Source organism: Anser cygnoides, chromosome 29 (genome assembly GCF_040182565.1).
Source record: "Anser cygnoides isolate HZ-2024a breed goose chromosome 29, Taihu_goose_T2T_genome, whole genome shotgun sequence".
NCBI classification, from domain to species: Eukaryota; Metazoa; Chordata; class Aves; order Anseriformes; family Anatidae; genus Anser; species Anser cygnoides.
The window spans coordinates 1,994,715-2,022,275 of NC_089901.1; the positions used below are offsets into that span (position 1 = coordinate 1,994,715).

Sequence of the window (27,561 nt, forward strand, 5' to 3'; positions counted from 1 at the left end):
GCGTGCGCTGCGCGGCGCCGCCATTTTGTGGCTCGGGAGCGGCGGCGGCGGAGCGGAGCGGGGAGGTGGGAGCGGGGCCGGGAGGCGGGGCCTAACGGGGAGGGGCGGGGCTTAACGGGAGGGGGCGGGGCTTACCGGGGAGGGCGGGGTTTTAACGGGGAGGGGCGGTGTTCACCGGGAGGCCCCGGGGGCCCGGCGAGGGCGGTGATTGGTGGGGAGGGAGCGAGGGGGCGGGGCTTGGCGCCGGGCGAGCGCTGTGATTGGGTGGTTCGGTGGGCGGGGCTTTGAGAGGGGCGGGGCGGTGTATGCTAATTAGGGGGAGGGGTTTGTGGGTGGGTGATGGCCTTGGGGGGGCAGCGCCCGGGGAGCCCCAGTTCGTCCCAGTGCCTCCCAGTCAGCCCCAGTTCACCCCAGTTCCTTTCCCAGTCCTGTTCCAGTGTCCTCCCAGTGACCACCAGTTCATCCCAGTGCCTCCCAGTGACCTCCAGTACCCTCCTACTGCCTCCCAGTGGCTCCCAGTTCATTCCAGTAACTCCTAGTACCTCCCAGTGTTGTCCCAGTACCCTCTCCGTGACCACCAGTTCATCCCAGTGCCTCCCAGTTCCTCTCAGTTCATCCCAGTATTCTCCCAATGAGCCCCAGTTCATCCCAGTGAGCCCCAGTGCCCTCCCAGTCCTTTCCCAGTGCTTTCTAATTCACCCCAGTGCCCTCCCCAGTTCATCCCAATGCCTCTCAGTGTCTCCCAGTTCATCCCAGTGTCCTCCCAGTGCCTTCCCAGTTCACTCTAGTGCTTCCCAGTCCCTCTCAGTACCCTCCCAGGTCATCCCAGTTCCCTTGCAGTTCATCCCACTACCTCCCAGTTTCTCCCAGTCCTCTCCCAGTTCCTTCCAGTTCATCCCATTTTCTCTCAGTCGCCTCCCAGAGCCTCCCCAGTTCATCCCAGTCCTTCCCCATCACCCCCCAGTTCACCCTAATCTCCTCCCAGTGCTCTCCAGTTCACACCAATCTCTCCCACTCACTGCCCTGCTTCATCCCAGTCAATCCTAGCGTGTTCCAGTTACCTCCGCTACCTCCCAGTGCTCCCCAGTTCATCCCAGTCCCTCTCAGCTTCCCCTGTTTTCCACCAACTCTTTCCCAGTCACCTCCCAGTCCCCCCAGTCCTTCCCAGTGTCTCCAAGTTGCCCCAGTCCCTTCCAGTTCACCCAGTTGCAGCGTCCCTTATAGGTGCCAGCGTCGGCCATGGAGTATGAGCGCAGGTAGGAGAAAACGGGGGGGACCCCAAAAGGGGGAGAACCCAAAAAGGGGGATGGGACCTCAAAAAGGGGGGACAGCCCAAAAGGGGGAGACCCAAAAAAGGGGGAGGGATCCGAAAAGGGGGGGACCCCCAAAAATGGGGGGGGAGGAAGACCCCCAAATGTGGGGGAGGAACCTCACAAGGGGGAGGGACCCCAAAAAGGGGGGGAACCCCAAAGAGGGGGACCCCAAAAGAGGGGGACCCCAAAAGAGGGGGGAACCCTAAAAGAGAGGGACATGGGAGGGACCCCAAAAGAGGGGGGCACAAAAAGGGGGGGGACCCCAAGAAAGGGGGAGCCTCAGAAAGGGGGATGGGACCCCAAAAAGGGGGTAGCAGCTCAGAAAGGGGGGGGGGGCTAAAATAGGGTGACATAGGGGGGACTCCATAAAGGGGGTGGGATCCCAAAAGGGGGAGGGGAGAGGGGAACATTTCCATTTCCGGGGGGGGGGGAGGGACACAAATTGGGGACCCTCTTTAAACCCACCCCCCCCCAAATCCCCCAGGGGCGGCCGCGGCGACCGGACGGGCCGCTACGGCGGGCGCCCCCTCCGAGGAAACCCCCCCCGGGGGGGGGTCCCGCAGCCAGCGCGACCACGACTACCGCGACATGGACTATCGCGGCTACGGGGGGCCCCCGGAGGGCACCCCCAACCCGGGGACCCCCCCGCAGGTAAGCGCAGGGACGCCCCCGGTTCCGGCATCCCCCCTAACCCTGACCCCTGCTATTTTGTGACACCCCCCCCCACCCCCCGATTTATCGCAGGGGTCCTACGAGGGCGCGGAGCCCCCCGGAAGCGCGACCCCCCCGGCGGCGCTGCCCTTCGGGGCCGACGGCGATTACCGGGACCAGGATTACCGGCCCGAGGCGCCCGAGGAGGAGCCGCGCGCCAGCACCATCGTCATGCTGCGCATGCTGCCCCAGGCCGCCACCGAGAACGACGTAAGCCACGCCCCCTTTGGGGAGAAGCCACGCCCCCTTTTGGGAGCCACGCCCACTTTGGGGGAGCCACGCCCACTTTTGGGGGAGCTGACCACCTCGGTTTGGTAGCGCTCTTTTAGAGGAGCGCTGGCCCTTTAAATTATTCCTTCTAATAGGAGGTCAGGGAGGGTGTGGCCACGCCCCCTGGGGTGGCCACGCCCCCCTCTGTTTAACCACGCCCCCCTTAGTTTGGCCACGCCCCTGGTTAAGCCCCGTGCCCTTCGGGGGGGGGCGCTGGCCCTTTAAATCGTCTGCTGCAATATGACTCCACGGAGGGTGTGGCCACGCCCCTTAGTCCTAGCCACGCCCCCACCTGGGCCACCCCCACCTTGGCCACGCCCCCTTGGCCACACCATTTCTTTTTGACCACACCCACTTAAGTGCCCCCGGCCACCCCTGGGGGCGCCCGGCCCTTTAACACCCCCCCCCACGGCTTGAGCTCCCATTTGCATGGCCACGCCCACTCTGCCTTGGGCCACGCCCATTCGTGTTGGCCACGCCCACTCATGCCCCCACCCTATCAGGTTCCCCCCGTTCCCTCGGGGGAGCGCCGGCCCTTTAAATCCCTCAGTGGAGGTGCTTGGCCACGCCCCTCGCCTTGGCCACGCCCCCTTCCCCAAGCCACACCCACCCCAAAACCACGCCCCTCTTAGGCCACGCCCCCTTGGGGTACCCATCCACCCGGCTGCCCGGGGCCGCCCCTGCTGCACCGCCGCCCCTGGGCGCCGCCTCCCCCTGCCACGGGGGTGCCCGGCGAGTTTGGGGTCCCCCCCCCCAAAATTCCCCCCCCCAAAATTCGGGGTCCCCCCCCAAAATTCGGGGTCCCCCCCCAAAATTTGGGGCCCCCCCTGACCCCCGTGTCCCCCGTCCCCCCCCCCAGATCCGGGCGCAGCTGCAGGCGCAGGGGGTGCAGCCCCGGGAGGTGCGGCTGATGCGCAACAAGTCCTCAGGTGAGCCCGGGGCGGCGGCGGCCCCAGGGTGGGGGGCACCCAAGGGACACCCGGGTCCCCTCTGGGGGGGTTGGGGGTGACGCCCTCGTAGCTTGGGGGCCCAGCTCTGACCATGCCGCGGGGTCCCGAGGGTGCTGGGGGGGGCGTCCCTGCCACACCGGGGGCACCCAGGGGTGCTCGGCCCGCGCTGAAGGGGCACCCAGGGGTGCTGGTTTAACACTCAGGAGCACCCAGGGGTGCTGAGGCGGACTTGGGGGGCACCCAGGGGTGCTGTGAAGTAGAAAGGGGGCACCCAGGGGTGCCAGGCCCATCCCCAGGGGGCACCCAGGGGTGCCAGTCCTGTTCTCAGGGGGCACCCAGGGGTGCCCATCCCATCCCCAGGGGCACCCAGGGGTGCTGGTCCTGTTGTCAGGGGGCACCCAGAGGTGCCCATCCCATGTCTAGGGGCACCCAGGGGTGCTTATCTCATGTCCAGGAGCACCCAGAGGTGCTGTGCAATAGAAAGGGGGCACCCAGGGGTGCCCATACCATTTCTAGGAGCACCCAGGGGTGCTATGCCATAGAAAAGGGGCACCCAGGGTGCCGCTCCCATCTCAGGGGGCACCCAGAGGTGCCCATCCCATCCACAGGGGCACCCAGGGGTGCCGGTCCCATCTCAGGGGGCACCCAGGGGTGCCCATCCCATCCCCAGGGGCACCCAGGGGTGCCAGTCCTGTTCACAGGGGGCACCCAGGGGTGCTCATCCCGTTTCCAGGAGCACCCAGGGGTGCTGTGCCATAGAAAGGGGGCACCCAGAGGTGCCCATCCCATCCACAGGGGCACCCAGGGGTGCCAGTCTCACTTCAGGGGGCACCCAGGGGTGCCAGTCCCATCCCCAGCGGCACCCAGGGGTGCCAGTCCTGTTCACAGGGGGCACCCAGGGGTGCTCATCCCATCTCCAGGAGCACCCAGGGGTGCTGTGCCATAGGAAAGGGGCACCCAGGGGTGCCAATCCCATCCACAGGGGCACCCAGGGGTGCCAGTCCCACCTCAGGGGGCACCCAGCGGTGCCAGTCCCACCTCAGGGGGCACCCAGGGGTGCCAATCCTTTCTCTAGGAGCACCCAGGGGTGCTGGTCATCTTTCCTGGGGGCACCCAGGGGTGCCCATCCCGTCCCCGGGGCACCCAGGGGTGCTGGACCCGCAGTAGGGGGCCACCCAGGGGTGCCCACAGATACCCAGGGAGCACCCAGGGGTGCCAGAGCCATACTTGGAGGCACCCAGGGGTGCCCATCCCCTTCCCAGGAGCACCCAGGGGTGCTGATCCATAGCCAAGGGGCACCCAGGGGTGCCAGTCCTATTCCCAGGGGCACCCTTGGGTGCTCCATTGTACTTTGGGGCACCCAGGGGTGCCAACTCCTGCCCAAGGGGCACCCAGGGGTGCCGGTCCCATGCCTAGGGGCGCCCAGGGGTGCCCAGGGGGTGCCCCGTGTTGCTCATCCCGTCCCCAGGAGCACCCAGGGGTGCTGTGCCATCCCCAGGTGGCACCCAGGGGTGCCAACCCTGCTCCCCAGATCACCCGCAGGTGCTCACGTACACCCCAAGAGACCTCAGGAGCACCCATGGGTGCCTGGTCCCGCCCCTGAGGATCCTGGGGGGTTCCCAGGGAAGTCCCATGGGTGCCCCTTCTCAACCCAAGGGGTCTCGGGGGGTCCTGGGAGCACCCATGGGTGCCCCTGCTCAATATAGGGACTTCCAGGTAGGCCCCATTGCTGTCTGTCTGCAACCAACGGGGTGCCAGGAGGTCTCTGGAGCACCCATGGGTGCCCATACCCAACCCAAGGCTGCCCGTACCCAACCCAAAAGGATTTGGAGGAGCCCAGGAGCACCCATGGGTGCCCGTACCTAACCTAAGGGTACCCATACTCAGCTTCAAACATCTTGGAGGATCTCAAGAGCACCCATGGGTGCTCCTACCCAACACAAGGGTGCCTGTACTCAACTCAAGGGTACTCATGCCCAACCCAATGAGTCTTGGAGCACCCATGGGTGCCCGCTCCTAACCCCAGGGTGCCCATACCCAACCCCACAAGTCTCAGAGGATCCCAGGAGCACCCATGGGTGCTTCTACCCACCCAAAGATGCCCATACCCAACCCAATGAGTCTTGGAGCACCCGTGGGTGCCCGTACCCGACCCAAGCATGCTCATACCCAACTCAATGAGTCTTGGAGGACCCTAGGGGCACCCATGGGTGCCCGTGCCCAACCCCATGAGTCTTGGAGAATCCCGGAGCACCCATGGGTGCCCCTCCCCACCCCAAGCCATCCCAAACCCCCCAAGAAGCCTCAAAGGCCACCAGGAGCACTCAAGGGCGCCCGTCCCCACCCCCAACCAATTCCCATACCCAACCCAGGGGGGTGCATGGGGGGGGGGTGCCGGGCTGGCAGGGAGCACCCATGGGTGCTCCCCCCCTGAGCGCCGGCTCCTTCCAGGTCAGAGCCGCGGCTTCGCCTTCGTGGAGTTCCACCACGTCCAGGACGCGGCGCGCTGGATGGACGCCAACCAGGTGGCTGTCCCCCCGGGGGGGGGGGGGCGGGGGGGGCACCCCAGGGTGGGGGGGCACCCAAAGGACCGGGACCCCCCCACCCCCACCCCCCCGCGGGGTCCCCTTGGGGCGGGGCGGAGGGCGGTTACTGGTTCGTGCTGGTCGCTGCTGGAGGCCCGCGGGCTGGGGTGGCTTCCGGGGGGCCTGGGGGGGGGGGGTGGTGTTGTGCTGGTGGTTACTGGTTTGTACTGGTGGCTACTGGTCTGTGCTGGGGGCTACCGGTCTGTACTGGTGGCTATTGGTCTGTACTGGTGGCTACCGATCTGTACTGGTGGCTGCTGGCTTGTACTGGTGGCTACTGCTCTGTACTGGTGGTTACTGGTCTGTTCTGGTGGTTACTGGTTTGTACTGGTGGCTACCAGTTTGTACTGGTGGTTACTGGTTTGTATTGGTGACTACTGGTCTGTACTGGTGGCTCCCAGTCTGTACTAGTGGCTGCTGCCTTGTACTGGTGGCTACTGGTCTGTACTGGGGGTTACTGGTTTGTACTGGTGGCTCCCGGTCTGCGCTGGTGGCTGCCGGTCTGCGCTGGTGGCTCCGGGTCTGTACTGGTGGCTACTGGTCTGTACGGGTGGCTACTGGTTTGTACTGGTGGCTACTGGTGTTTACTGGTGGTTACTGGTGTTTATTGGTGGTTACTGGTCTGTACTGGTGGCTACTGATCTATATTGGTGGCTACTGGTCTGCACTGGTGGCTACCGGTCTGTACTGGTGGTTACTGGTGTGTACTGGTGGCTACTGCTCTGTACTGGTGGATTCTGGTCTGTACTGGTGCTTACTGGCCTGTGCTGGTGGCTGCTTGTCTGTGTTGGTGGCTGCTGGTCTGTACTGGTAGCTACTGGTCTGTACTGGTGGTTTTTGGTCTGCACTGGTGGCTACTGGTCTGTACCGGTGGTTACTGGTGTGTACTGGTGGTCCAGGCGCTCGGTTACTTTCTGTGTTGATGTTTGGGAGAGGTTACTGGTTTATACTGGTGGCTACTGGTTTATAGTGGTGAGCCAGAGAGCTCTGCATTTTCTATGGCGTCTTTTATGGCAGACTTACTGGTTTATACTGGTGGTTACTGGTTAGTATTGGTGGTTACTGGTTTATACTGGTGGTGAGGCAGCTGAGTCCTTTCCGGGGCATTTATCGGGTGCTTACTGGTCTATACTGGTGACTACTGGTCTATGCTGGTGTTCATTGGGGTTTATTGGGGGTTACTGGTTTATACTGGGGGCTTCTGGTTTATACTGGGAATTTCTGGTTTATACTGGTGGCTACTGGTGTATGTGGCTGATGGTTTACGGTAACGGTTACTGGTTTGGGTGGGTGCTTAGTGGTTTGTGCTGGTACAGACTGGTTTATAGCGGTGGTTAGAGATGTATACTGGTGGTTACTGGTTTGTACTGGCGGTTATTAGTCTATAGTGGTGGTTACTGGTCTGTACTGGTAGTTACTGGTCTGTACCATTGCAGACCTGTTTAGGGGGGCGGTTAGTGGTGTATACTGGGGGTTACTGGTCTGTAGTTGTGGTTGTTGTTCTATACTGGTGGTTAGTGGTCTGTACTGGTGGCTAGTGGTCTGTACTGGTGGTTAGTGGTCTAAGATAGCGGTTACTGGTCTGTACTGGTGCAGGGTGGTTCATAGTGGGGGTTATTGGTGTATACTGGTGCTTATTGGCCTGTACTGGTGCAGACTGGTTCATAGTGGTGGTTACTGGAGTATACTGGTGCTTACTGGCCTGTGCTGGTGCAGACTGGTTCATAGTGGTGGTTACTGGCATATATTGGTGCTTACTGGTCTGTACTGGTGCTTATTGGTCGGTAGCGATGATACTGGTTTGTACTGGTGGCTACTGGTCTATTGGTGGTTACTGGTCTATACTGCTGGTTACTAGTTTGTATGGGTGGTTATTGGTTTATACTGGTGGCTACTGTCTGTATTGGTGCTTACTGGTTTATACTGGTGGTTACTGGTTTATAGCGGGGGTTTCTGGTTTGTACTGGAGGTTACTGGTCTGTACTGATCCTTACTAGATTGTACTGGTGGTTACTGGTCTATAGTAGGGGTTACTGGTCTGTACTGGGGGTTTCTGGTCTGTACTGGTAGTTACTGGTTTGCACTGGGCGTTACTGGTCTGTACTGATGCTTGCTAAGTTATACTGGTGGTTACTGGTCTGTACTGGGGGTTACTGGTCTGTACTGGGAGTTACTGGTCTGTACTGATTCTTACCAGGTTATATTGGTGGTTACTGGTCTATAGCGGTGGTTACTGGTCTGTACTGGGGGTTACGGGTCTTTATTGGGGGTTGCTGGTCTGTACTGGGGGTTACTGGTCTGTACTGGGGGTTACTGGTCTGTACTGATGCTTAGTGGTTTATAGCGGTGGTTATTGGTCTATACCAGTGTTTACTGGTCTGTACTGGTGGTTACTGGTCTGTACTGAGTGTTACTGGTGTGCACTGGGTGTTACTGGTCTATACTGGGTGTTACTGGTCTGTACTGGGTGTTACTGGTGTGTACTGGGTGTTACTGGTCTATACTGGTGCTTACCGGCCTGCAGCGACGCCCCCAGCAGCCCAACCCCTGCGGCGCCCCGGGCCGGCCTCACCGGGCCGTGCGGGTGCTTGGTGCCCTGCGCCGCTCCCCTCCCACCCCCGGCGGGCTCGTACTGGTTTATACTGGGCTCGGACCGGTCGGGACTGGTGTGTGCGACCCCCCGTGTCCCCCCCCGCAGCAGGGGCTGAGCCTGCTGGGGCAGCGCGTCTCCCTGCACTACAGCGACCCCAAGCCCAAGGTCAACGAGGACTGGCTCTGCGCCAAGGTGGGGGGGGGGGCGAGGGGGGGCGAGGGGGGGGGTTGGGGGGTCTTGGGGGGGGGTGCTGGGGGTTGGGGGGTCCTGGGGGGTCCTGGGGGTTTTGGGGGTCCTGGGGGGTGGTTAAGGGGGTTTTGGGGGGTCCGGGGGGTCTTGGGGGATTTTGGGGGGTCCTGAGGGGGGTCCTGGGGGGTTTTGGGGGTCATGAGGGGGGTCTTGGGGGGTATGGGGGGTGGTTAAGGGGGTTTTGGGGGGGTCCTGAGGGGTTTTGGGGGGGTCTGGGGGGTTTTGGGGGGTCTGGGGGGAGTAAGGGGGGGGTTAAAGGGGGGTCGTGGGGGATTTTGGGGAGGTACTGGCGGTTTTGGGGGGGGTCTGGGGGGTAAGGGGGGTCCTGGGGGGTTAAGGGGGGGTCCTGGGGGGTGGTTAAGGGGGTCTTGGGGGGTCTGGGGGGGTCTTGGGGGGTATGGGGGGGGTCCTGGGGGTTTTGGGGGGGGGTCATGGGGGGTTTTGGGGGGGATCCTGGGGGGGTCCTGGGGGGTTTTGGGGGTCCTGAGGGGGGTCTTGGGGGGTTTGGGGGGGGGGTCCTGGGTGATTTTGGGGGGGGGTCCTGGGGGGTTTTGGGGGGGGTCCTGGGGGTTTTGGGGGGTACTGGGGGGTCCTGGGGGTTTTGGGGGGTCCTGGGGGTTTGGGGGGGTATGGGGGGTGGTTAAGGGGTTTTGGGGGTCCTGGGGGGTTTTTGGGGGTCTCCCTGGGGGGGGTCCTGAGAGGGGTCCTGGGGGTTTTGGGGGTCCTGGGGGGGTTGGAGGGGTTTGGGGGGGGGCCTGGGGGGGTCCTGGGGGGTCCTGGGGAATCTGCGGGGGCCGGGGGGGTTAATGGGGCCCCGGGGGGCGCTTGGGAGGGTTTTGGGGGTCCCTGGGGAGCGTTGGTAAAAGGGGGGGGGTTTCGGGGGGTTTTGGGGTGCGGGGAGGTTTGGGGGGGGGGGGGCTGGCGGAAGCCTGGGGGCTTTGGGGGGGGATTTTGGGGCAAATTGGGGAGATTTAGGGGCAGGGGGGAGATCTGGGGGCTCCGGGAGGATTTGGGGCAAAACCTGGGGGTTTTGGGGGCTCCTGGCAGTGCGGGGTGCAGAACTTCAAGCGCCGGGAGAAGTGCTTCAAATGCGGCGTCCCTAAAGCCGGTGAGTCGCCCCAAAACCGCCCGTTTTCACCCCAAAACCCTCGGTGCCCTTTAGAACCCCAAAGCCCATTCAATTTCCTCTGATTGGCCCCAAAATTGCCGGGTTTCGCCCCAAAACTATCTGGGAGACCCCAAGTTTTTCCCCCAAGCTTCCCTTAGGGGTCCTCAGACAAATGGGGGGGGGGGCGAGGAATTTTGGGGTGGTTTAGGAAATTTGGGGGCTGGGGACTGAGTTTTGGGGTACAACTCCTAAATTTTGGGGGCTCTGTCGGAGTTTGGGGTTCCACTCCCGCATTTTGGTGTTAAAACCCCAGATTTTGGGTTTCCTCACCCAATTTGGGGTAGTTCGGAGCCACGCTACCGAATATCGGGGCTCGACCCCAAAACTGGGAGGTTTAGGCTCCAAATTTTGGGGTTCAATCCCCACATTTTGGGATCTGACAACAAAATTTTGGCATTCGGCCACCAAATTTTGGGATTAAAGCATGAGATTTTGGGTTTATTCCGTAAAATTTTGGAGTTCCACCATCCCAATTTGAAATTCACCCATCAAATTTTGAGGTTTGGTTCCTCAATTTTGGGGATTATTCCATAAATTTTGATTGTCCACCACCCCAACTTGGGGCTCAACCCTCAAATTCTGGTTTTCACCCCCAATTTTGGGATTATTTCACCAATTTTGGGGTTTCCCTCCCCCCAATTAGGGGTTCAGCCAAGTTTTGGGGTTCAGCTCCCAAATTTTGGGGTTCCACCATCCCAATTTGGGGTTGAACCACCAAATTTTGAGGTTCAGACCCCAAATTTTGAGATTATTCCACAAATTTTTGTAATTTCACCCCCCCCAATTCGGGGTTCACCCATCAAATTTTGGGGTTCAGCTCCCAAATTTTGAGATTATTCCACAAATTTTTGTAGTTTCACGCCCCGAATTTGGGGTTTAGCTGTCAAATTTTGAGGTTCACACCCCAAATTTGGGGGTTATTCTATGAAATTTTGGAGTTCCACCCTCTCAATTTGGGGTTCAACCATTAAATTTTGCAGTTTACCCCTAATTTTGAGATTATTCCACAAATTTTGGTTTTCCACCCCCCTAATTTGGGGTTCTGCCAAGGTTTGGGGTTCAGCTCCCAAATTTTGGGGTTCCACCGCCCCAATTTGGGGTTGAACCACCAAATTTTGAGGTTCAGACCCCAAATTTTGGGATTATTCCACAAATTTTTGTAGCTTCACCCCCCCAATTCGGGGTTCACCCATCAAATTTTGGGGTTCAGCTCCCAAATTTTGGGTTTATTCCACAAATTTTTGTAGTTTCACGCCCCGAATTTGGGGTTTAGCTGTCAAATTTTGAGGTTCACACCCCAAATTTTGGGATTATTCTACGAAATTTTGAAGTTCCACCACCCCAACTTGGGGCTCAACCCTCAAATTCTGGTTTTCACCCCCAATTTTGGGATTATTTCACCAATTTTGGGGTTCCACTCCCCCAGTTAGGGGTTCAGCCAAGTTTTGGGGTTCAGCTCCCAAATTCTGGGGTTCCACCATCCCAATTTGGGGTTGAAACATCCAATTTTGAGGTTCAGACCCCAAATTTTGGGATTATTCCACAAATTTTTGTAGTTTCACCCCCAATTCGGGGTTCACCCGTCAAATTTTGGGGTTCAGCTCCCAAATTCTGGGATTATTCCACAAATTTTTGTAGTTTCACCCCCCAATTCGGGGTTCACCCATCAAATTTTGGGGTTCAGCTCCCAAATTTTGGGTTTATTCCACAAATTTTTGTAGTTTCACGCCCCGAATTTGGGGCTTAGCTGTCAAATTTTGAGGTTCACACCCCAAATTTGGGGGTTATTCTATGAAATTTTGGAGTTCCACCCTCTCAATTTGGGGTTCAACCATTAAATTTTGCAGTTTACCCCTAATTTTGAGATTATTCCACAAATTTTGGTTTTCCACCCCCTAATTTGGGGTTCTGCCAAGGTTTGGGTTCAGCTCCTAAATTTTGGGGTCCCACCACCCCAATTTGGGGTTGAACCATCACATTTTGAGGTTCAGACCCCGAATTTTGGGATTATTCCACAAATTTTTGTAGTTTCACCCCCAATTCGGGGTTCACCCATCAAATTTTGGGGTTCACTCCCAAATTCTGGGATTATTCCACAAATTTTTGTACTTTCACCCCCCCAATTCGGGGTTCACCCATCAAATTTTGGGGTTCAGACCCCAAATTTTGGGAATATTCCACACATTTTTGTAGTTTCACGCCCCAAATTTGGGGTTTAGCTGTCAAATTTTGAGGTTCACACCCCAAATTTTGGGATTATTCTACGAAATTTTGAAGTTCCACCACCCCAACTTGGGGCTCAACCCTCAAATTCTGGTTTTCACCCCCCAATTTTGGGATTATTTCACCAATTTTGGGGTTTCCCTCCCCCAATTAGGGGTTCAGCCAAGTTTTGGGGTTCAGCTCCCAAATTCTGGGGTTCCACCACCCCAATTTGGGGTTGAAACATCCAATTTTGAGGTTCAGACCCCAAATTTTGGGATTATTCCACAAATTTTTGTAGTTTCACCCCCCAATTCGGGGTTCACCTGTCAAATTTTGGGGTTCAGCTCCCAAATTTTGGGATTATTCCACAAATTTTTGTAGTTTCACGCCCCGAAGTTGGGGTTTAGCTGTCAAATTTTGAGGTTCACACCCCAAATTTTGGGGTTATTCTACGAAATTTTGGAGTCCCACCACCCCAACTTGGGGCTCAACCCTCAAATTCTGGTTTTCACCCCCCAATTTTGGGATTATTTCACCAATTTTGGGGTTTCCCTCCCCCAATTAGGGGTTCAGCCAAGTTTTGGGGTTCAGCTCCCAAATTTTGGGGTTCCACCACCCCAATTTGGGGTTGAACCACCAAATTTTGAGGTTCAGACCCCAAATTTTGGGATTATTCCACAATTTTTTGTAGTTTCACCCCCCCAATTTGGGGTTCACCCATCAAATTTTGGGGTTCACCCCGAATTTTGGGATTATTTCACCAATTTTGGGGTTCCACCACCCCAATTTGGGGTTGAACCATCAAATTTTGAGGTTTAGACCCCAAATTTTGGGATCGTTCCACAAATTTTTGTAGTTTCACCCCCCCAATTTGGGGTTCGCCCCTCAAATTTTGGGGTTCAGACCCCAAATTTTGGGATTATTCCACAAACTTTTGGAGCCCCACTCCTCCAATTTGGGGTTCAACCGTCACATTTTGGGGTTCAACCGTCCTGTTTTGGGATTATTTCTCCAATGTTGGGGTTCCACCCCCCCCCCCCCCAATTTGGGGTTCGGCCGCTGACTGTGGGGTTTTTTTTTGGGGTGCAGAAGCGGAGCAACGGGGCCCGGGGGGCCGCGACCGGAGCTGGTGCCCGGTGGGGGGGCTGCTGCCCCTCCCCCAGCCCTACACCCCCACTTTGGGGGGACCCCGGGGGGTCCTCGGGGGGACGGAGCCCGGAGCCGACAACGCCAATGACAGTGAGTTTTGGGGGGGGGGGGGATTTGGGGGGATTTGGGGGGGATTTGGGGTCCGGGGGGCATTTGGGAGGGTCTGGGGGGGGGGGTTATGGGGTCTTTGGCGGGAGCTATAGGGGGTCTGGGGGGGGTCCTGGGGGAATTTTGGGGGTCCTGGGGGATTTTGGGGGGTTATGGGGGGGTCTGGGGGGATTTGGGGGGGATTTGGGGGTCCCCGGGGGCATTTGGGAGGGTCTGGGGGGGGTTATGGGGTCTTTGGGGGGGGGGCTATAGGGGGGTCTGGGGGGGGGGGTCCTGGGGGAATTTTGGGGGGGGGTCTTGGGGGATTTTGGGGGGTTATGGGGGGATTTGGGGGGGATTTGGGGTCCGGGGGGCATTTGGGAGGGTCTGGGGGGGTTATGGGGTCTTGGGGGGAGCTATAGGGGGTCTGGGGGGGGTCCTGGGGGAATTTTGGGGGGGTCCTGGGGGATTTTGGGGGGTTATGGGGGGGTCTGGGGGGATTTGGGGGGGATTTGGGGGTCCGGGGGCATTTGGGAGGGTCTGGGGGGGGTTATGGGGTCTTTGGGGGGGGGACTATAGGGGGTCTGGGGGGGTCCTGGGGGAATTTGGGGGGGGGGTCTGGGGGGGTTATGGGGGAATTTGGGGGGATTTGGGGGGTTCTGGGGGTCCTGAGGAGAGGACTAGTATGGGGTGGGGGTTGGAAGGGTTTTGGGGGTCAGGGGGTTACTGGGGGGGGGGGGGGGGTCTGGGGGTCCTGGGGGTGATTTGGAAGCATTTGGGGTGGGGGGGCATGGGGGGGGGGTCCGTGGGGTGTGGGGGGGGGGGAACTGAGGGGGTGCTGGGGGGGGAACTTGGGGGTCCTGGGATTTGGGTGGCTCAGGGGGGAAAACTTGGGGGCTTTACGGGGGGGATTCAGGGGGCGTCCGTGATCCCACGGCCCCCCCTTAATATTTGCCCCCCCCCTTAATATTTGCCCCCCCCGTGCCCCCCCCCCGCAGCCATCATCCTGCGCAACCTGCACCCCCAGAGCAGCCTCGAGTCCATCCTGGCCGCCCTCGCCCCTTCGCCGCCCTCTCGGCCGCCAACGTCCGCGTCATCAAGGACCGCCAGACCCAGCTCAACCGCGGCTTCGCCTTCGTCCAGCTGGCCACCATCGTGGTGGGGGCCCCCCCCGCCCCCCCCCCACTTCGTCACCTCCGCCCCCCCCCCCCCCCAAAGCCCCCGTCCCCTCCCCGGTCCCTTCTCCCTCCAGGTCCCGACCCTACAACAGCCCTAAATCGCTTGGGGTGCTCCTGTGCCCCCCCCCCCCCCGATGGCACCCGGGGGTCCCCGTGGTTTTTTGACCCCCCTCGGTCACGTGTCCCCCCCCCCTCCCCAGGAGGCGTCGCAGCTGCTGCAGATGCTGCAGGCCCTGCACCCCCTGCACATCGACGGCAAGAGCATCAACGTGGAGTTCGCCAAGGGCTCCAAGAGGTCAGGCCACGCCCCCCAGGCCACGCCCACTCCCCCAGGCCCCGCCCCCACGTGCCACGCCCCGCCCCTTAGCCCTAAGCCCCGCCCCTTTCCCCCAAATCCCATTCACCGGGCAGCGGCAGCCCTGGGAACGGCACCCGAGAGTGGCCCAAGCCCCGCCCACCAGCCTCAAGCCCCGCCCACCGGCCTCAAGCCACGCCCACCAGCCTCCAGGCCCCGCCCACCGCCTCCAGGCCACGCCCACCGCCTCCAGGCCACGCCCACCCGCCTCAAGCCCCGCCCACCAGCATCAAGCCCCGCCCACCGCCTCCAGGCCCCGCCCACCACCTCCAGGCCCCGCCCACCAGCCTCAAGCCCCGCCCACCAGTCTCAAGCCCCGCCCACCACCTCCAGGCCACGCCCACCAGCCCCAAGCCCCGCCCACCGGTCCTAAAGCCCCGCCCACCAGCCCCCAAGCCCCGCCCACAACCACACCCCCCCAGTCCTTGGCCAGCCTATGGATGGCTCAAACCCCGCCCATTCGCCCCGAGCCCCGCCCACCAGCCACAAGCCCCGCCCACCACCTCCAGGCCCCGCCCACCGCCCCCAAGCCCCGCCCACAACCACAACCCTGGGCAGCCTAGGGAAGGCTCAAGCCCCGCCCATTCGCCCCCAAGCCCCGCCCATCAACTCCAGGCCCCGCCCACCAACCGGACGCCCCGCCCACCGGTCCTAAAGCCCCGCCCACTCGCCAAAAGCCACGCCCACTCCACCCAATCCCTGCCCTGCGTTAAGCCCCGCCCACACGCTCTTAAGCCCCGCCCCCGGGGATACCCAAGCCCCACCCCCTAACCCGAGTCCCCATGAGGCCACGCCCATTGCCTGGGCCCCGCCCACACGAGCTAAACCACGCCCACAAATGCCTAGGCCCCGCCCACCGTGCGTTACACACAACAGGCCCCGCCCCTTTGGCTCTTAAGCCCCGCCCACTGCCCCAAACCACGCCCCCAGCCCTGCTGAGGCCCCGCCCCCAGAAGCGAGGCCCCAAATTTTTGGGGGGCGTGGCCTTGACGAGACCCCGCCCCCTAGGGAGGTGCAGGGGCGGGGCCAGGGGAGGGCCCGCCCCGCGCCAGCGCCGCCTCCGTCGCCTCCACGGCCATCGCCGCCGCCCAATGGGCGCTGTCCCAGGTGGGTGGGGCCGGGGGCGGGGCCTAAAAGGGGCGTGGCCTAAGAGGTGCATGGTTTGGGGGCGGGGCCAAGAGGCAGGGGGCGTGGCTTATGGGAAGGGAAGGGGTGTGGCTTGAAAGGGGGCGGGGCTTAAAGGGGGCGGGGCTGTGAAGGGGGCGGGGCTTCAATCCGGGGCGTGGCTTGATTGGAGTGTGCGTGGCTTGCGGGGGCTGGGCGTGGTTTGGGGAGGGGCGGGGCTTCAGGGCCGGGTGGGCGGGGCTTGGCTCCAGGCGGGGTCATGTGGTTTGGGGTGGGGGGCGGGGCTTTGGGGTCGGTGGGCGTGGCTAAGAGGGGGCGTGTCCTGACGTAACCCCGCCCCCGTCCCGCAGGCCGCCCCGGGGGAGGCGGCGTGGGCGGGGGGGCGGGGAGGAGCCGCCCGGCGACTTCGGCGCCTTCTACCAATCGGAGGAGGCCTTCGCCGGCCCCGCCCCCGCCCTCTACGGCTCCGCCTACCTGAAGGGCGCGGCCGCCCCCGCCCCCGGCCCCGCCCTCGGCCGGCTCCGCCCCCGCCAAGCCCGACGGCCCCGCCCCCGGTGAGTGCGGCGCCCCCCCCGGGGGCCCCCCCCAACCCCCCTTGTCCCCCTCAATCCCCCCCCACCTTGTCCCCAGGCCCCCCCCATCTCCAGGACCCCCCACTTGTCCCCAAGCCCCCCCGTCCCTTAGCCCCCCCCCCCCTTTTCCCCCCTGACCCCCCCATCCCCAAGCCCCCCCCCCTTGCCCCCAAGCCCCCCTTTAAACCCCAAGGGCCCCCCCCATCCCCAAGCCCCCCTTTCCCCAAGGACCCCCCCCTTGTCCCCCATGACCCCCCCATCCCCAAAGGCCCCCCCCTTGTCCCCAACACCCCTCCCTTGTCCCCAGACCCCCCATTTTCCCCCGTGACCCCCCAGCCCCAATTCCCCCAGCCCCCCCATTTTCCCCCATGACCCCCCCATCCCCAAAGGCCCCCCCTTGCCCCCAGACCCCCCCATTTTCCCCCATGACCCCCCCATCCCCAAAGGCCCCCCCTTGCCCCTAGACCCCCCCATTTTCTCCCGTGACCCCCCCAGCCCCAATTCCCCCCCAGTCCCCCCATTTTCCCCCCTGACCCCCCATCCCTAACACCCCCCTTGCCCCCAGACCCCCCCATTTTCCCCCATGACCCCCCAGCCCCAATTCCCCCCGACCCCCCATTTTCCCCCATGACCCCCCATCCCCAAAGGCCCCCCCCTTGCCCCCAGACCCCCCCCATTTTCCCCCATGACCCCCCCATCCCCAAAGGCCCCCCCTTGCCCCCAGCCCCCCCATTTTCCCCATGACCCCCCATCCCCAATGCCCCCCCTTGCCCCCAGACCCCCCCATTTTCCCCCATGACCCCCCCATCCCCAACACCCCCCTTGCCCCTAGACCCCCCATTTTCCCCCATGACCCCCCACCCCCAATTCCCCCCAGCCCCCCCCATTTTCCCCCATGACCCCCCCATCCCCAACGCCCCCCCTTGCCCCCAGCCCCCCATTTTCCCCCGTGACCCCCCCCCAGCCCCAATTCCCCCCCAGTCCCCTCCCCATTTTCCCCCTGACCCCCCCATCCCTAACACCCCCCTTGCCCCCAGACCCCCCATTTTCCCCCGTGACCCCCCCAGCCCCAATTCCCCCCCTTGTCACCCCCCCCCTTGACCCCCCCCTGTGCCCCCCCCCCCCAGGTGCAGAGGAGCCGGGGGTGCCGGGGCTGGAGGGGCGCAGGGGGGGGGGGCACCTTCGCCCGTGCCCCCCAGCACCGCCTCCGCCGCCCCCCGTACCCCTCGGCCGGCACCGACCCCCCGCCGCGACCCCCCCGGGAGCCCCAGCCAGGTGGGTACGGGGGGGGGTCCCCAAAAATTGGGGGGGGGGGGGGGGTCACCTAATATTTGGGGGGCAAAAATGGCTGGGGGGCACCCCAAATTGGGGGAGGGGATAAAAAATAGGTGGGGGGGGGGGCGTCCATACATTGGGGGGGGGGGGACAGTGTAAATTGGGGGGGCCACAAGGGACCCCAGAAATGGATGTGGGGGTCCCGAAATGAGGGGGGGGTGCAGGAAGGGGAGGGGGACCCTAAAAATGGGGGGGGGGGCCAAAAATGGGGGGGGGACCCAAAAATGGGGGGGGGTTTAAGGGGGTTTGGGGGTCGGGGGGGGGATTTGGGGGTCTGGGGGGGGATTGGGGGTCCGGGGGGGGGCGTTGGGGGGTTCGGGGGGGCTTTGGGGGTCCGGGGGGGCTTTGGGGCTGATCTTGGGGTGCTGCCCCCCCCAGACCTACGCTGCGGCCCCCTCAAAGCCGACGCCCCCAGCCCGGCCCCCACCGGGCCCCCCGCCGCCCCCCGGCCCCGAGCCCTACGGGCAGTACCGTGAGTGGGGGGGGGGGGGGGTCCTGGGGGGGCAGATTTGGGGTCCTGGGGGGGGGGGGATTTGGGGTCCGGGGGGCATTTGGGGTCCTCGGGGGGGTCCTGAGGGTGGTTTGGGGGGGGTCATGGGGGGGTTGGGGGGGGGGGGGTTGGGGGTCTTGGGGGGTTCTGGGGGCTTTGGGGAGGTTTGGAGGGGTCTGGGGGGTCTTGGGGGGGGGGTTTAGGGGGGGGGATTTGGGGTCCGGGGGGGGGTCCTGAGGGTGGTTTGGGGGGTCGTGGGGGTTTGGGGGGACTTTTTGGGGGGGGTTGGGGGGTTTTGGGGGGGTCCTTGGGGGCTTTTTGGGGGGGGGTCCTTGGGGGTTTTGGGGGGTCCTGGGGGCTTTGGGGGGGTCCTGGGGGGGGGGGTGGGGAGGTTCTGGGGGGCCTTTTGGGGTCCTGGGGGCTTTGGGGGGGGGGTTGGGGGGGGGTCTTGGGGACCTTTTGGGGACATTTTGGGGGTTTTGGGGGGGGGGTCCCGGGGGTTTTTGGGGGCGCCGAGCCCGTTTTGGGGTCCGCGACCCCTCCCGTGACCCCCCGGCCCCCCCCCCAGCGGTGCCGGACGTCTCCACGTACCAGTACGACGAGACCTCGGGTACTACTACGACCCCCTCACCGGGCTCTACTACGACCCCCACTCCCAGGTCAGGCTTTTGGGGTGCGCGGGGGGGCCCCCAACACCCCCCCCCACCCCCCGGGGCAGCTTTGGGCCGAAAAAGCCCGATTTCGGGGCTTTTGGGGGCCGGGAAGCGTTTTGGGGTGAAAAAGCAGAGGTTTGGGGTGTGCGGAGAGCTCGTTTGGGGGATTTGGGGGTTTGGGGGGGTTGGGGTGCTGGCGGCCCCCCCCCCCCATTTTTTGCACGTGGGTTTTGGGGTGAAAAAGTGGAATTTTGGGGCACGGAGGGGACATTTTGGGGTGGGGGGGGGGTTCCATTTGGGGGTTCAGGACCCCATTTTGGGGCACGGGGGTCCCCTTTTGGGACGCGGGGGTCCCATTTCAGGGTCGCGGGGGTCCCATTTTGGGGTGCAGGGGTCCCTTTTCGGGGTGGGGGGTTCCCATTTTGGGGTGTGGCCCCCCCTGGGGGGGTCACGGTGCTGACGCCCCCCCCCCCCCCAGTACTACTACGACGCGGGGGCGCAGCAGTACCTCTACTGGGACGGGGAGCGCCCGCACCTACCTGGCCGCCCCCCGCCGCCGCCGAGCCCCCCCGGCCCCCCCGGCCCCCCGGGCCCCCCAAGGAGCCCAAGGACAAGAAGGAGAAGCACAAGACCAAGACGGCGCAGCAGGTCGGCACCCATGGGTGCTCCTCTGGGTTTTATTTGGGGGGGGGGGGAAGGGGGGGGACGGAAGCTCATTGTGGGTGCCCCTGGCCCCGGGGTATCAAAATCCACACCCCCCGGGCACCCGTGGGTGCTCAGAGGCCTCGGTAGCACCCATGGGTGCCCATATAACCCACCAGCACCCATGGGTGCTCAGAGATCCCGGTAGCCCCCATGGGTGCCCATATAACCCAACTGCACCCATGGGTGCTCAGGGATCCCGGTAGCCCCCATGGGTGCCCATATAACCTAACAGCACCCATGGGTGCTCGGAGATCCTGGTAGCCCCCGTGGATCCTCAAATAACCCAGTAGCACCCATGGGTGCTCATACGTCATGGTAAAAGGTGAGGATCCTGAATAGCACCCATGGGTGCTGATAGATCCTGGTAGCACCCATAGGATCCTATCTACTTCTAGAGCACCCATGGGTGCTTGTACATCCGGGTCGCCCCCGCGGATCCTCAAATACCCCAGTAACACCTATGGTTGCTCATAGGTCACAGTAGAAGGTTGAGATCCCAAATAGCACCCATGGGTGCTTATAGGCTCCACTAGCATCGTGGAATCATATCTATTTCTAGAGCACCCATGGGTGCCCATAGATCCCGGTAGCCCTTGCGAGTCTTCATCTACCTCAGTAGCACCCACGGGTGCTCATAGGCGTCAGTAGAAGGTGGAGGCTCAAATAGCACCCATGGGTGCTTATCGACCCTAGTAACACCTCTGAGACTCTATGTACCGCTAGAGCACCTATGGGTGCCCGTGTAGGCCAGTAGCACCCATACAACCAAATAGCACTCATGGGTTCCCAAGAGCACCCATGGGTGCTCACATATCTCAATAGCACCCATACATCCCGATTAGCACCCATGGGCACCCACATAAACCAAGAGCACCCATGGGTGCCCATATATCCCAGTAGATCCCATACACCCAAATAGCACCCATGGGTGCCCATATGGCCCAAGAGCACCCATGCATCTCCAATAGCACCCATGGGTCCACACATAGCCCAAGAGCACCCATGGGCCCCCAAGAGCACCCATAGGTCCCCCTATAACCCAGCAGCGTCCATACATCCAAATAGCACTGATGGGTTCCCAGGAGCACCCATAGGTCCCTCTGTAACCCAGTAGCACTCGTACACCCAAATAGCACCCATGGGTTCCCAAGAGCACCCATGGGTCCCAAGAGCACCCACGGGTCCCCTAAAACCCCCTCCCCCCCCCAAACAGCCCCCACGGGTTCCCCACTACCCCGCTCCCCCCGCCCCCTCCCCAGTAGCACCTTCGGGTCCCCTGCACCCCCGTGGGTGCCGGCGCTGAGGGCACCCATGGGTGCAGATCGCCAAGGACATGGAGCGGTGGGCGCGCAGCCTGAACAAGCAGCGGGAGAGCGGGGCGCAGCGCCGGGCCCCCCCGCCCCCGGGAGGACGAGCGCCGCGAGGCGGCCGCCGCTGACGCCGGCTACGCCATCCTGGAGAAGAAGGTGCACCCATGGGTGCTGGGGGGGGTGGGTGGGTGCTGCACGGCGGGTGCTGGAGGGGAGGGGGTGCGATGGGTGCTGGCCACGGCGGGAGGGGGATGGCGACGACCGGGTGCTGCAATGGGATGGGGGGTGAAGGGGGTGCATCGAGCGCCCCCACGTGCCGCAGCACCCTTGGGTGCCCCCTGACGTTTCCCCCCGCACCCCGTAGGGTGCCCTGACGGAGCGGCAGCACCCGGCCATGGAGCTGCCCAAGCTGGCGAGCGACGAGCGCCTGGTGAGCAGGGTGCCCCCCACCCAAACGCTGGGTCCCTTGGGTGCCCCGCCCCAAATATTGGGGTCCCATGGATGCGTACCACCCCCTCACATCCTTGGGTGCCCCCTACCTAACTTTGTGGGTCCTTGGGTGCTCTCTACCCAAATTTCGGGACCCAAACAGGACCCAAATGTTCCCCACCCAAATGGGAGCACCCAAGGGTGCCCCCCGCCCAAACGCCCGGGTCCCCTGGGTGCCCCCCAAAAATCCCCAAACCCCCCATCCCCTTACACCCCCTTCCCTCTCTTGCTCTCCCATCCACCTTAACCCCTCTCCCACCCCCCCCGTGAGCACCCAAGGGTGCCCCCCAAACATTGGGGTCCCTTGGGTGCCCCCAAAATATTTGGGTCCCTTGGGTGCCCCCCAATATCAGTGTCCCTTGGGTGCCCCCCAAAAACCCCAAAACCCCCATCCCCTTACACCCCCTTCCCTCCCTCGCCCTCCCACCCCCTTAACCCCCCGGAAGCACCCAAGGGTGCCCCCACCCAAATGCCCAGATCCCTTGGGTGGTCCCCCCCCCCCAAATATTAGGGTCCTTTGGGTGCTCCCCAAAACCAACCCTTCCATCCCCAACCCCCCATCTCCCTGCGCCCCCTTCCCTCCCTCGCCCTCCCACCCCCTTCGCCCCCGGGAGCACCCAAGGGTGCCCCCCCAAACATTGGTGTCCCTTGAGCGCCCCCAATATTACTGTCCCTTGGGTGCCCCCCAAAAACCCCCAAACCCCCCATCCTCTTACACCCCCTTCCCTCCTTCGCCCTCCCAGCCCCGTTAACCCCCCTTAACCCCCCTGGGACCACCCAAGGGTGCCCCCACCCAGATGCCTGAGTCCCTTGGGTGCCCCCCAGTATCAGTGTCCCTTGGGTGCCCCCAAAAACCCCAAAACCCGCCATCCCCTTCCCCCCTTGCCTCCCTCGCCCTCCCACCCCCCTTAACCCCCTCCTACCCCCCCATGAGCACCCAAGGGTGCCCCCACCCAAATGCCCAGGTCCCTTGGGTGGTTCCCCCCCCCCAAATATTAGGGTCCTTTGGGTGCCCCCAAAACCAACCCTTCCATCCCCAAACCCCCTCCCCTTGCACCTCCTTCCCTCCCTCCCCCTCCCACCCCCCGGGAGCACCCAAGGGTGCCCCCCACCCAAATGCCCGGGTCCCTTGGGTGCCCCCCCCCCCCCATAATATTAGGGTCCTTCCCAAAACCAACTCTTCCATCCCCAAACCCCCCCATCCCCTTACACCCCCTTCCCTCCCTCGCCTTCCCACCCCCCTTAACCCCACCCCCACCCCTCGGGAGCACCCAAGGGTGCCCCCCCCCGAAACATTGGTGTCCCTTGAGCGCCCCCCCAATATTACTGTCCCTTGGGTGCCCCCAAAAACCCCCCATCCCCTTACACCCCCTTCCCTCTCTCGCCCTCCCACCCCCTTAACCCCCCGGGAGCACCCAAGGGTGCCCCCAAACATTGGGGTCCCTTGGGTGCCCCCCCCAAAATATCAGCGTCCCTTGGGTGCCCTCCAAAAACCCCCAAACCCCCATCCCCTTACACCCCCCTTCCCTCCCTCGCCCTCCCACCCCCCTTAACCCCCCCATGAGCACCCAAGGGTGCCCCCCACCCAAATGCCCAGGTCCCTTGGGTGGTTCTCCTCCCCCCCAAATATTAGGGTCCTTTGGGTGCTCCCCAAAACCAACCCTTCCATCCCCAAACCCCCCATCCCCTTACGCCCTTCCCTCCCTCGCCCTCCCACCCCCCTTAACCCCCCGGGAGCACCCAAGGGTGCCCCTCACCCAATTTTTCCCCCCCAGAGCCCCCCCCGCGGGCTGGTGGCCGCCTACAGCGGGGAGAGCGAGAGCGAGGAGGAGCCCGAGCGCCCCGAGCGCCCCGGGGAGCCGCTGACCGACTGGCACAAGCTGGCCTGCCTGCTCTGCCGCCGCCAGTTCCCCAGCAAGGAGGCCCTGCTGCGCCACCAGCAGCTCTCCGGCCTCCACAAGGTGCCCCCCCCGGGGGCGGGGGCGGCACCCATGGGTGCTGGGGGGGGCGGGGGGAGCAGGGTTTGGGGTTTTTGGGGTTTGGGGGTTTCGGGGGAGCGGTTGCAACCGCACAACGTGCAGGGGTTGGGGTCAATGGGAGGGTTTGGGGAGACCCCGATAGGGTTTTAGGGAGCCCTGTGGGGTTTTGGGGACCCCTTTGGGGTTTTGGGGTTCCCTATTTGGGGTTTTGGGGTTCCCTATTTGGGGTTTTGGGGTGAGCAGTTTGGGAGGTTTGGGTGTTCGCCTGCAGGGGTTGTGGACGGTGGGAGGGTTTTGGGGACCCCCCTATAGGGTTTTAGGGACCCCTTTGGGGTTTGGGGGACACTTTGGGGTTTGGGGTTCCCTATTTGGGGTTTTGAGGTTCCCTATTTGGGGTTTTGGGGTTCCCTATTTGGGGTTTGGGGTTTGGGGGTTTTGGCTTTTGGGGGTTTCGGGGGGAGCGGTTGCAACCGCACAACGTGCAGGGGTTGGGGTCAATGGGAGGGTTTGGGGAGCCCCCTATAGGGTTTTGGGGACCCCTTTGGGGTTTTGGGGTTCCCTATTTGGGGTTTTGGGGTTCCCTATTTGGGGTTTTGGGGTTTTGGGGTTTCGGTTTTTGGGGGTTTTGGGGGGAGCGGTTGAGGAGGTTTGGGAGCTAACCTGCAGGGGTTGGGGTCAATGGGAGGGTTTGGGGACCCCCTATAGGGTTTTGGGGACCCCTTTGGGGTTTTGGGGTTCCCTATTTGGGATTTTGGGGTTTTGCCTTTTGGGGTTTTGGGGGGAGCAGTTTGGGAGGTTTGGGTGTTTGCCTGCAGGGGTTGTGGACGGTGGGAGGGTTTTGGGGACCCCCTATAGGGTTTAGGGACCCCTTTGGGGTTTGGGGGACACTTTGGGGTTTGGGGGTTCCCTCTTTGGGGTTTTGGGGTTCCCTATTTGGGATTTTGGGGCTTTGGGGTTTCGGTTTTGGGGGGTTTTGGGGGGAGCGGTTGAGGAGGTTTGGGAGCTAACCTGCAGGGGTTGGGGTCAATGGGAGGGTTTTGGGGAGCCCCGATAGGGTTTTGGGGACCCCTTTGGGGTTTGGGGGACCTTTTGGGGTTTTGGGGTTCCCTATTTGGGGTTTTGGGGTTTTGCCTTTTGGGGTTTTGGGGGGAGCAGTTTGGGAGGTTTGGGTGTTTGCCTGCAGGGGTTGTGGACGGTGGGAGGGTTTTGGGGACCCCCCTATAAGGTTTTAGGGACCCCTGTGGGGTTTGGGGGTTCCCTATTTGGGGTTTTGGGGTTCCCTATTTGGGGTTTTGGGGTTCCCTATTTGGGGTTTGGGGTTTGGGGGTTTTGGCTTTTGGGGGTTTCGGGGGAGCGGTTGCAACCGCACAACGTGCAGGGGTTGGGGTCAATGGGAGGGTTTGGGGAGCCCCCGATAGGGTTTTGGGGACCCTTTTGGGGTTTTGGGGTTCCCTATTTGGGATTTTGGGGCTTTGGGGTTTCGGTTTTGGGGGTTTTGGGGGGGGAGCGGTTGGGGAGGTTTGGGAGCTAACCTGCAGGGCTTGGGGTCAATGGGAGGGTTTGGGGAGCCCCCGATAGGGTTTTGGGGAGCCCTGTGGGGTTTTGGGGGACACTTTGGGGTTTGGGGGACACTTCGGGGTCTTGGGAACCCCTTTGGGGTTTGGGGTTCCCTATTTGGGGTTTTGGGGTTTCACTTCTTGGGGTTTTGGGGGGAGCAGTTTGGGAGGTTTGGGTGTTCGCCTGCAGGGAATCAGGATCAAAGGGGGCTTTTGGGGACCCCTGATAGGGTTTTGGGGACCCCTTTGGGGTTTTGGGGACCTTTTGGGGTTTTGGGGTTCCCTATTTGGGGTTTTGGGGTTTTGGGGTTTCGGTTTTGGGGGTTTTGGGGGGAGCGGTTGGGGAGGTTTGGGGGTTCGCCTGCAGGGAATCAGGGTCAAAGGGGGCTTTTGGGGACCCCTGTGGGGTTTTGGGGTCCTTTTTGGGGTTTTGGGGTCCCCCCCCACTAACGCCCCCTCCCTTTTGTCCCCCCCCCCAGCAAAACCTGGAGCTGCAGCGCCGCAGCCACCCGCCCCCCCGAGGGGCTGGACCGGGCGACATGGAGGTGGGGCACCCATGGGTGCTGGGGGTTCCTATGGGTGCTGGGGGGTGGCTGGGGGCATCTGTGGGGCTGGGGGGGCACCCATGGGTGCTGGGGGGGTGCTGGGGGCACCCATGGGTGCTGGGGAGCAGCTGTGGGGTAGGGGGCACCCATGGGTGCTGAGGTGCACCTGTGGGGCTGGGGGGGGCACCCATGGGTGCTGGGGAGCAGCTCTGGGGTACGGAGCACCCATGGGTGCTGAGGCACTTTTATGGGGCCGCTATGGGGCCGGGGGGCCTATGGGTGCTGGGGGTACCCATGGGTGCTGGGGGGTTTGTGGGGCACCCATGGGTGCTGAGGTGCCCCTGTGGGGCTGGGGGGGCACCCATGGGTGCTGGGGAGCAGCTCTGGGGTACGGAGCACCCATGGGTGCTGAGGCACTTTTATGGGGCCGCTATGGGGCCGGGGGGCCTATGGGTGCTGGGGGTACCCATGGGTGCTGGGGGGTTTGTGGGGCACCCATGGGTGCTGAGGTGCCCCTGTGGGGCTGGGGGGGCACCCATGGGTGCTGGGGCCTCCTATGGGGTCGGAGAGCACCCATGGGTGCTGGGGGGGTGCTGGGGGGCACCCATGGGTGCTGGGGAGCAGCTCTGGGGTACGGAGCACCCATGGGTGCTGAGGCACTTTTATGGGGCCGCTATGGGGCCGGGGGCCCTATGGGTGCTGGGGGGTTTGTGGGGCACCCATGGGTGCTGGGGGTTGTGGGGCACCCATGGGTGCTGCCCCCCGCAGATGAAGTACCGGGACCGGGCGGCGGAGCGGCGCGAGAAGTACGGGGTGCCCGACCCCGAGCCCAAGAAGCGCAAATTCGGGGGCCCCCGGGCACCGGGTGAGCACCCCAAAAACAGGGACCCCCCCCCACCCATGGGTGCCCCCAGGCACCCCAAAATGGGGGCGGGGGGGGATGGGGGAACCCCAAAAAGCGGGGGTGGGGGGACCTAAAGGCGGGGGGGGGGGAATCCTAAAGAGGAGGCCCCTAAATGGGGTGGGGGGCCCAAAAACGGGGGTGGGGGGCCCCAAAATTTGGAGGTGGGGACCCTCAAAAGTGGGTGCTGCGGGGTGGGGGGACCCCAAAGGGGGATATTTGGGGTGGGGGGAGACCCCAAAAGGGGGTTCGGGGGGGTACCCCAAAATTTGGGAGACTTGGGGACCCCAAAAGTGGGTTTCTGGGGTGGGGGACCCCAAAAGGGGGATATTTGGGATGGGGGATCCCAAAATTGAGAGGTTTGGGGACCCCAAAAGGGGGATATTTGGGGTGGGGGACCCCAAAAATGGGACATTTGGGGTGGGGGGACCCCAAAAGGTGTTTCTGGGGTGGGGGACCCTAAAAATGGGATATTTGGGGTGGGGGACCCCAAAAATGGGATGTTTGGGATGGGGGACCCCAAAAGGGGTTTCTGGGGTGGGGGACCCCAAAAAATGGGACATTTGGGGTGGGGGACCTGGAGGCAACCCTTTGGGGTGATTTGGGGCCCCTTTGGGGTGACCTGGGGTGACTTGGGGGTGCTTTGGGGTGATTTTGGGGTGATTTTGGGGTGATTCGGGTGTTTTGGGGTGCGGCAGGGACGCGGAGGGGCCCCCCGGGAGCCCCCCCTGGGCTGCCGCCTGCTGCAGGCCATGGGCTGGAAGGAGGGCGGCGCGCTGGGACGGCGGCGCCAGGCGGTACGGGGCCTTATAGGGCCGGGGGGCCTTATAGGGCCGGGGGGGGTTATAGGGTCGGGGGGGTTATGGGGTCAGGGGCCTTATAGGGCCGGGGGGGGGGTTATGGAGTCAGGGGGTTATGGGGTTATGGGCGGCGTGCTGGGACGGCGGCGCCAGCGGTACGGGGCCTTATAGGGCCGGGGGGCCTTATAGGGCCGGGGGGGGTTTATAGGGCCGGGGGGGGTTATGGGGTCGGGGGGGGGGGGGTTATGGGGTCAGGGGGCCTTATAGGGCCGGGGGGGGGGTTATGGA

The 27,561-nt window shown here is 63.0% G+C and overlaps 1 protein-coding gene across 1 annotated transcript; it reads left to right on the top strand.

Annotated features, from left to right (window-relative positions):
* On the top strand, window positions 1-25,746 carry RBM10 (RNA binding motif protein 10). The gene is given in 23 exon segments (XM_066984577.1): window positions 1-65; window positions 1,225-1,256; window positions 1,798-1,964; window positions 2,058-2,234; window positions 3,154-3,223; window positions 5,696-5,769; window positions 8,528-8,614; window positions 9,719-9,779; window positions 13,134-13,283; window positions 14,279-14,341; window positions 14,344-14,438; window positions 14,659-14,753; window positions 15,822-15,957; window positions 18,224-18,317; window positions 18,904-18,939; window positions 18,942-18,994; window positions 19,467-19,517; window positions 19,520-19,636; window positions 21,015-21,088; window positions 21,090-21,159; window positions 21,368-21,433; window positions 23,268-23,453; window positions 25,507-25,746. Coding segments are annotated over 22 exon segments (2,157 nt in total). The 5' UTR covers window positions 1-65; window positions 1,225-1,246; the 3' UTR covers window positions 25,732-25,746.
* The last annotated feature ends 1,815 nt before the right edge of the window (window positions 25,747-27,561 follow it).